Genomic DNA, 9967 nt, shown 5'->3' with positions numbered 1-9967 from the left:
GACGAAGTGGTGAGCCAGTGTCCCCCCAATCATCTGGTGATGCACTGGAGTACACACACGAGAAGATGGTTATGTGTGGCATTTGCTGCGTCAGCCTCAGTCTAGCTACACAGGCCCAATACTAGGTGCTCAGAAAAATGTAACTGAGTACATTAACAAGAGAGTTGCACCTTCACCAACACACCCTTTCGGGCTCCAGGTCACCCTTGGGGTGGTCTTCGTTTTGTTTGCAGTTCTGGAGGTCAAACTGAGGGATCGAATTAGTCACTTTTTTTGTGGTTGTGATCAAATTTCCTGACAAGAAAGAAGGGCTTGTTCTGGCTCACGGTTTGAGGGGACACAGCCCATCATGGCAGTGAGGGCAGATCCACAGCCATTTGAGGTGTCTGGTCACACTGCTCTGCAGTCAGGGAGCAAAGCACAGATGGGATGTGGGGTGGGACAATGAAACCTCTAGGCCCGCCCACACTGACCCACTTCCTCTAGCTGGGCCTCACTTCAAGGCCCACTCTAACCTGGGACAAAATATCCAAACACACAACTGTGTAGGCAACATTTCACAGTCAAACTGCAGCCTTTTGTCCCTGTCTCCAAAGGCCGGTGGCCATTTCATAATGCAACATGAATTCATTCCAAGGAGGAATTTAGACCTCCAACATCAGGAGCAGAGAGTGAGTGTCCACCCCCAACCCCTGCCCAGTTCCAAAAGAGAGGAACCCGGCCAAAATAAGGGAAAGCCAGACGAAAGTAAGATCAAAATTCAGCAGGGCAATATCAAACCCTTCAAACCCTTCACTTCAGTTCATGTACCCGAGGCACACAATGGGACCATCTGGGCTCTGAAGAACTTGGGTATTTCTATCCTTACAAGTTCTGCAGCCTGAAGTGCACAGTCTCTCATAGAACAGCATGAGTCTGCGGGAGGGACCCTTCAGCTGACGCCTCATGTGTGGTCCTGGTGTCTCCAGCATCCTGAGGTCTCTATCACAACTCAGGCTTCCCCATTACAGCATCACATAATGGCGTCAGTGTCTTTCAGAACCCTGGGGCCAACTTCCATGAGCCACGCCCCCCCCCATGAGTTTTGCATGTTTGCACAATCAGTGCCACATGGATAATGCCTTGTCCCAATGCCACCTTGAGATATAATCTGGCCCACTTGGATCACAGACACGGCTCTCTGTTCCCTGGTATTCCTTTCCAAGCAGGGACCCCTCCATTCTCAGTCCAGGCTCAGCTAATGACTTTCAAGTACATTTGCACTGTCTGGAACTGGAGCCTTCAGTGGTTGGGGTTCTGTCCTCAGGACAGCTCTCCTTTGTCCCAGCGAGGAAGCTAAACTTCTCTTTAACAGCTTTAGGGAGCAGGCTGCTTTTGTACCTACCCTATCTTTTTATTCCTATGATAAGAAAAATAATGCTGGTTGCTCACAGGAGGAAACACAGAGGCAAAGTTTGAAACAGAGACTGAAGCAAAGGCCATCCAGAGACTGCCCCACCTGGGGATACATCTCATATACAGCCACCAAACTCAGACAATATTGCTGATGCCAAGAAGTGCTTGCTGACAGGAGCCTGATGTAGCTGTCTCCTGAGAGGCTCTCCCAGATCATGACAAATACAGAGGTGGATGCTCACAGCCAACCATTCAACTGAGAATGGGGTCCCCAGTGGAGGAATTAGAGAAAGGATTGAAGGAGTTGACTGGGTTTGCAACGCCATAAGAACAATACCAACCGACTAGAGTTCCCAGGGATGAAACCACTATCCAAAGAGTACAAATGGATAGAACATGGCTCCAGCTACACATGTAGCAGAGGATGGCCTTGCTGGGAATCAATGGGAGGAGAAGCCCTTGGTCCTGCCAAGGCTCAATACCCCAGTGTAGGAGAATGTCAGGGCGGGGAGGTGGCAAGGGGGTATGGGATAGGGGGATTGTGGAGGGGAAATAGGGAAAGGGGATAACAAGAAGCAAAGGGTTTATTTTGGCTTTTAGATGGAAGGCAGCGGTGTGTGTGTGTATTTACATACATACACAGATACACACACATACACATAATGGTGGGGAAGGCAGGTGGCAGAGGCACCAGGCAGCTAGTCACACTGAGTCTGCCATCAGGAGGCAGAGAGTAGATAGAAAATGGGACTAAGGCTAAGAAACCTCAAGGCTTACCTCCAGTGACCCAGTTCGTTCGACTGGACTCCTATCTCAAGACCTCTCAGCAATGGGAACCACGTGTTCAAATACATGAGCCTATGAGGGACATTTCACATTTAAACCATAACAGGCTTCATGGAGCCCAGGCAAGCACTCTGTCATAGCGAGTTCCAGTCTTCATTTTAAACACACAGACTGATAGTAGCACAAGTTTTTCTTTATTGGTATGTTCTTCTCAGTTACTATTACCTTTCTATAAGGGGGCTTTGTGCAGAGACTCACTGCCCCAGATATGGCTATGGATGGAACGAGAGCCCTGCCTATCATCAGGTGGGTCTCCCTTCCTGTTAGAGAAGCTCCAACTCCGGAAGAGTGTATCAGCCACAGCAGAGACGATAGAGAAAGTTTGCCTTGGTGAAAGAAAAGAACCAAAGCACCATATCACCCGGAAGGCATTCCCAATTGGGATGTGGAAGAGTCAAGGTACTGCTGCTGCATTCTGAAGCAAACAGCCTTAAAAATCTGCAGTGACTGCGAACTCCGCCGTCTAGCTGGAGAGAGGTTTGGTGAGCATCCTAAAAGCAATGCCAAGTCTTTCTCAGAGCTTATTTGGGGGGGTGGGTCGGTGCATGGGGGCATCAGTCTGCTACATTGTGCCTGGCCTTCCCCGGCATTGAGTACTGGGGAACAGTGGTGCAGAATGCTACTTTGGCTTTCGTCGACTGCTTTGACTTCACGGCAGCCTCGGAGATCCTGTAGACAGAAAGGAGATGGGTGAGTGTGACCCTCTCAGATCATCCCAGTTCCCATCAGCCTTTGCTGCTGGGAAGAAGCCTCAGGAGGGGATGCAGCTGAGAGAAGAACCCTAGTACAGGAACATCAAACACAAGGTACGTGTCTTCTCTTTTAATGCCCCGCAGTCATGCTCACCCAGCTGAGGCAAATCAGGTCTTAGGTAGGTCATCGGTGGGATGAGAGTGGAGAAGACTGTCAGGTTCTGAGGAAGGCTTTGTTGGCCCACCCACGCTGCCCTAAAAAGGTTTAGTACCCTCTCTGGTGGGTCTGTGCCTCCGGTGAAAGCCACTGCTGTAATTTCCTGACCTGGACTTGACCCTCAGTCCATAGGTTCTCAGGGGTTACCCACTCGGTGAAATGGGGGCCCTCCCCAGGTAGTGCCAGGCTTTCTGCTGAGGAAAGACATTAGGGCCAGTCTTCAAGGTACAGTTGTGACACTGACACCCACACACAAGAGGAAAGCCCAAGGCAGAAGCTCTAGGGACAAGGGCTTCTTTCTCCAGCAAGTCTGTTAACCTGCAGGGGATGGTCTATAGGAAGATAAAATAATATTTCAACATTATTAAAGAATAAATACCTCTCTAACACCAGGCCAAGGGCTGTTTATGGCTGGCTTCTCAGAGGACCTATTCTTACATGTAACTATATAAGTTATGGGGCGACTCCCACAGAACCTTTTAATACCAGCCTCAGGTTCAGAACGGTGGAGGGATATGGCATCCAGAGAAAACACAAGGGAAGCTGACTCACTTGGACAGTGTGTCTATGGTGTGCTGGGTGGCCAGGGTCTTCTTGTCCTGTGATCCATACAAGAATGTCTCAATCTGGACACACTGTGGAATACCAATGAATCATCATGAGGTTACAGAAATGTCACAGGCAAACAAACTCTCCTTTGAAGCAGAGACAGAGTGCCTCATTCTTAGAGCCAGGCTGTGCTGGCATCTGTGCCCTCAGGGGTTCTCTAGGGACACTCTGACCTTTAAGTTGAACGTTCTTAGGGATCCAGGACACAAATGTACAATTTGAACACAAGTTCATAAACCCTCTGTGTGCAGGCATGTGTTTAAAAGTAGTGTTTTTAAAAAGTAAAACAAGTGTATTTTTGGCTTTTGCTTACATTTTGGCATTTTATTGTCTATTCCCAGTTAGGACAAAGTTGAGGGAAGGATAAAGATGGAAGAAATATCTAAAATGGGAAAGTAAGTCTAATGAATGAAGAGGAGGATTCTGCTTTGGTGACCATCACCACAGTGATGAAGACAGTGCATCTTTTATCTTGGGGTGTCAAGTCGACCAATGGGAAAGGCAGGGACGCCAGTCGTTGGTTGCCAATGGACTTCCTCGGAGGGCCAGTGATACCCTGCCCAACAGATGGCATTAGGACCACACTTTTGCAAATGAGAGAGGATGGAATTTAGTTCATACAAAACAGAATAAATTAATCCCAAGACACTTGAGGAATTAAATGTGAAACGTAGAACTTGGGGCTCTCCTATGAAAATGTCCCACAACCAGACTGCTGAAGAAATGTAACCAGCTGCGTGAAAGTGACCAACGGCTTGGTAGTGAGGTTTAACCATAAGCAGAGAACACAGAGCGAGGGGAGGCATCTGGGGTGAGAGTTACCACTCAGAGCACATTGTGAACGCTCCAGAGGTAATGAAAAGCTATGGCATCGGCCTCCAGCCTCCAGGAACAAGAGTAGTCAAAAGCAGACAGTCATTCAAAGAGCTGGAAGAAAACTGGTCAGTGAGAGGCTCTGCCTCACCAGTAACAGGAGATGCAAAGACCAAAGAGCACAACCTTGTAAAGCAATGGGAAAATTCTCCTCCGACGCTATTAAGATTATGCCAAAAAGGGAATAAAAACCATTATAGAGTTTCGTCCATTGATGGTGGGTATTTAAGTTGGTGTGAGTCTCTGTAGACACTTCAGCGATATTTAATGAAGCTTAAGTAAGAGTTAGAAGTGATATGCCTGTTTTCTAAAGAGAGGCAGAAAGGGGGTGGATCGGATGTGCGAGGAGGTGGGGGAAACCGGGAGGAATAGGGGAAGAGAAACGTGCAATCAAGATGTATTATGTGAGGGGAAAAATCTAATTTTAATAAAAAGAAAAACTAAAAATAATATTTCTATATACATAGTAAAATAACAAATACACTAAAGTAGAATAACAAAGTATAATTTAAAGAGTTAAAAAATTGCATAAATGCACGATCCTCGGGAGCTTCACGTGAAGCTTGAAATGTGGAAAGCCAAATGTAAGCATGGGGCAACGAGAACTCCAGACGGTTGGAGAGACTTCACCTGTGCGGCTCATCTTCTGTCTCTGATGTTGAATAACGACTTCTAAAGCATTTGTTTCTCGTTACAAACATCTTCCTGCATAGCCGAACTATTTCATATATTTTAAAGCCTGACGTTTTCTCTCTGGTTACGCTGCCTGAGTCAGATTAATGTGTGCCTGGGGCGGGACACACATCATTTGCATCTGCCAACCACTTCTAGGTCGTCAAGAAAATCAAGATGCACACAGCCCACATACTTTGTCTTTAGGAGCCATGGGAGATCTCAGGGCTGCCCAAGTAGGAACTGAGGATGTGACCCTGGTCTTGTGGAGGACAGAAATGATCAGCAAGAGTGTGATGGGATTTTAGTTTTTAAACAACGGAAGCTACTCCCTGTGTCTTGGTTGAATTAACTGCATCAAGAAGTAGCAGGCGCTCTCTCCTACTTCCTTCAGTCCATAATTCAATTCTGCTAACTCAAGGACCTCATCTCCTTCATGCAACAGGCCTTGGCCTTTCTACATCCGCACGAGGGCCTCAGCCTGGCCTTGGCAAGACTTTCTTATCCCAGAGACTTTTCCAGGGTCACTCTAACCCACAGATACACCACATGACCTTACAGCTTCAGAACTTTGAGGAAGAGCCACTGTTTTGAGGGAAGGGATGGGACATGCTCTTGACAGTTGTGATAACAAACACTCTCCCAGTCCTCCGTGTGGTGGGAGGCAGCATACAGAAGACTAAACTGGTCTCAGCCTGCTTACTCCACCCAGCAGGGCACAGAGAGGAAGAGGCAGCGTGCGAGCCAAGGGGGCAAGCATGCCAGACAGCCAGAGGTCTCTCTCCCTTACCATCCCAATCTTCCTACCAAAACCTACTTTCTTTTTCTCCTTCATGAACAGCAGGTCTAATTTTGAACCCACCCAAACTGCCCTGGGCACATACTGATGAGTGAGTGGCCCAATGCATCGCATTTTGACACCAGCTGAAGTCAGCACGGATTGGGGTTAATACATTCGCTGCAGCACTAAAATTTTTCTGACAATATAATGTCTTTGAGGCAGTCTGATGAGGTCTCGGTTCACTCTGCTCAACAGACGGTTTCTAGAAGCCACACAACACGGGCGAGATTTCCATCCTACCTCTTTGGTGACTGAAGTGTCTTCTCCCTGGCCCCTAATTCCCTAGGGAAGAGACAATTGGGTAAATAGTTGCCAATTCCCAGGAAGAATGAGGAGGTAAGTGATAAGATTTAGGCAGATTTCCCCAGGCCCTACTGTGGCCCCTTCCTGCTAGGCTTAGCTCATTTTCTCTGGCAGCATTAAGTTAGTGGGGGGAGGAGAAGTGGGGGAGGTGTGACTCTGTCCAACAAACATGTCCTATAGGTCCCCCCGCCCCGCCCAAGATGCTTCTCTTGTTGATAGAGATGGAAGCTCTCATCCTCACAAAAGACATTTGCTTACAATCCCAGCTGAAGAGATGCAAAGGAGCTGGAACTGGGTGGTGGCTCCGTAGCCTCTGCCTGACCTTAGTGATGGTTCCAGTGCTCAGAGAGGGAGGGCACAAGTCCAGGCAGGAAAAGCTGGTTCATCAATACTCAGATAGTTTTCCTATTTTTAACATCCTAGATTTAACATCCTCTGAATCCTCTCGGTAGAGAGGATGGCCTCGAAAGTCTCACCAGCGTGGATTGGTGACACAGCTCGGCTGGTAGAGTTCTTGCCTGCCATGTATCTAGCCCCCAGGTTCAAGCCTCAGCACCACGTGAACTGAGTGTAGTGGTACTCACCTGCAATCCCAGAACTGCAGGACAACTAGAAATCAGGGTCATCCTTGGCTACACACAAGGTTTGAGGCCAGCCTGGGCTATATGAGGCCACTTCAGAAATAAAAAAGTAAAACGCTACTGAAACAAAATGACCTGACGCATTTGAAAAGAAATAAAAGCATTAATAGAAGAGTAGAGACTGTATTTTTCTTTAAAAAGAATCCATACTTTATATATAGCAGTATAATTTATATATTAAAAAGCATTACAATAGAATTTAAAATAGTTTTAAGTTGAAGAAAAATGGAGAAGCTTCCAGGTTTTCTTCTTATTGTTTTCTATTTTCCAAGTTTTCCCTAATTATAATCTTTTAAAGATTAAAAATCCCCTTTAAATTATATGAGTTCTGAGGTCACAGGGTGGCCCCCACATCCACCTTATGTGGGGATGACAGGCAAGTGTACTAATTGAGCCACATCCCCACTGACAGTCTTAGAGCTGCTGTTAAAGAAGTAAAAAAAAAAAAGAAAGAAAAAATGAAAAGAAAAAGGAAGTGACAGCTCATAGCTCGGGGCGGAGCCCACTGGGGTGACAGGCAGGGGCTTTTTAGAAGAGCGGAGTAACCTATTACTGCTTCTACTAGCAACTGCTTTAATAGCTGTATGTTTGGCTAAGGAATATCAATTGAATTATTCAATGTTCTGCCTCACTTATCGGAATTTGCTTAAACACTGAGAGAGAGAGAGAGAGAGAGAGAGAGAGAGAGAGAGAGAGAGAGAGAGAGAGAACTCAGTGTGGTGTTTTGATTCTTTTGTTAGAAACAGACCCAGTGACAGAGTCAGAGTCAATAAATGTTAACTGAACTGCTGGGAGCACTGGAGACAGCTGGCTGAGCTTCGAAGAGGGCCTTCAAGCCCCAGTCTTAATTCTCCACCAGAATAAAGGTACCCTGTGCTCTACTGTAGCAAGAGAGCAATGGACCCCTCTATAAACCAGCCACCGGAGGCAGTTCTCAGGTTTTAAAGAGTAAGCTGATATTGCAAGTTTCCTGTGGAATTCGAAAGCCGTTGTGTCTCTGCTCTTCTCTAATTTTTCAACGCATGGATAGCAGTTCTTCCTGAAATAATAGCAGATGGAGCTCTTCTTCCCTGGCCAGATGCAGGGAATGCCTGCTTCCCCTACCTATAGCGGTCTCCAAAGGGGCCAAGGCTGTGTTGCTCACCTGCTCATATCGGTCTCTGGCATGCAAGTAAACGAATGGATGACCAAACAACCGAATGAGCAGACAAGTTAGAGAAAGTTCTTAGATGGAGCTCATGTGCATGTATGTGTGCATGCACAAGAGGGTAAAACTATGGGTGTGTAAGTGCATATGTGCACACGTATGAAACACACAGGTTGATGTCACGTGCCTTTCTCTGTCATGCTGAATCACACATTTTTTGAGCCAGGGTCTAGAATATCAGCAAGTTGCAGGATACTCCTGTCTCTGCCTCCTTGGGGCTGGCATCACGGGTGAATACCATCACACCTAGTTTCACATGACTGCTAGGGATCTGGCCTCGGGCTCTCATGCTTACAGAGCAAGCCCTTCACCAACCCAGCCAGCTCTCCTGTCCTTGCTTAAAGAGGTGGTTGGCTCTAGTGACCTGCAGGCGCTGAACCCTTTGCTTAGGAGGAGCTGCAGCTTCCCAGGTGAGTTCAGGGGTAGGACTATGCTTCTCCCAGGAGTGACTCACAGAGAAGAGATAATCTCATGCTTGGACGCTGGCTTTTCTGAGAGCCCAGGAAGCTAATAGATGGAGCCATCAGCCTGTTGCCTGTGTATCTATACCCCAACCTCTGTGATTTTACACTAACACCCTTTCCAGTGAGGACAGGAGGTAGCTTATGGGTATCTGTGATGTAGTGGCTAGCTGATCTACATGCTGGAAAACAAACAGACAAACAAAACCCCTCACATAAGCAAATTCACACACACATACACACACACACACACACACATCTATTTGGGAAGAATCTGCAAACAGGCACATTCTTGCCCCAGTGATGCTGCTGCAGAGGTAGACTGGACAGCCAGCATCCCTGATGTCTCCCATCACCCCTTGCCCTCTGGCGAAGGGTCTGGGAATGACATCATCATTTCTATGGGGAAGTTCAGATAATGAAAGTGCTGATGGAACATGGCCTCTCTATTAACAGAGGCAGAACAGCCAAGGCTCTGACTAAGGAGTCATTTAAATGACAAGTTACATGACCCATCACAGAAAATTGAGAAAGAAAAATCTGTCACTCCTGGCAATGGTCCAAGCCAAGCTTGTCATGCAATTAGCAGTATTTTCCTTGTATGAAAGGAAAAACAGAGTCAGAGTGAAATGTTTTAAACCACTCTAATGCTGAGGACCTGTGGTCACTGTTCCTCATCCTGCATGTATACTATACATGTTTTTTTGTGTGAATGATGGGGTGCACATGTGTTGCATATATGTGTGGAGACCAAATTTCAATGTTGGGTATCTTCCTCAATAGTGGTCCACTTACTTTTTGAGATAGCTTTCTCTCCCAGAATCTGAAGACTGTCTAGAATTGCTGGTTAGAGAGCCCCAAGGGACTCTTAGTTATGGTTTCTAAGGCTATGATAAATACTGAGCAATGTGGGGAGAAAAGGGCTTATCTTATTTTATAGTTTACAGGGAAGTCAGGGCATGAACATGGAGGCAGGAGCTGATGCAGAGGCCATGGAGGAGTGCTGCTTACTGGCTTGCTCACCATGGCTTGCTCAGCCTGCTGTCTTATAGCACCCAGAGTGCTTTTACATGGGTGCTAGGGTCTGACCTCAGCACCCCATGCCCAGACAGGAAGTACTTCACTTTAGAAGTGCGTTTTCCAGTCTGAGCCTAAACAAATACACATTTTATACACATTATCTGATGCCAGATTATCACTTCTATAGAGG

General features: G+C 46.8%; 1 protein-coding gene across 2 annotated transcripts in view; it reads right to left on the bottom strand.

Moving 5' to 3' along the window:
- Positions 1–2368: 2368 nt before the first annotated feature.
- The window catches only part of TTC23 (tetratricopeptide repeat domain 23), an 80529-nt gene continuing 72930 nt past the window's right edge, over positions 2369–9967 (bottom strand). For both annotated transcript variants that reach the window (XM_080915061.1, XM_080915062.1), the window contains exons 10-11: positions 3703–3785; positions 2369–2910 (exon numbers count right to left, since the gene is read on the bottom strand). In XM_080915061.1, coding sequence (XP_080771187.1) covers positions 2796–2910; positions 3703–3785 — 198 coding nt within the window. In that variant the 3' untranslated portion in view covers positions 2369–2795. The remainder of the gene's footprint in view (positions 2911–3702; positions 3786–9967) is intronic.

This window comes from Micromys minutus, assembly GCF_963924665.1.
Source record: "Micromys minutus genome assembly, chromosome: 3".
NCBI classification, from domain to species: Eukaryota; Metazoa; Chordata; class Mammalia; order Rodentia; family Muridae; genus Micromys; species Micromys minutus.
The sequence above is the reverse complement of the archived record's forward strand: the minus strand, read 5'-3'. Positions and strand labels throughout refer to the sequence as shown.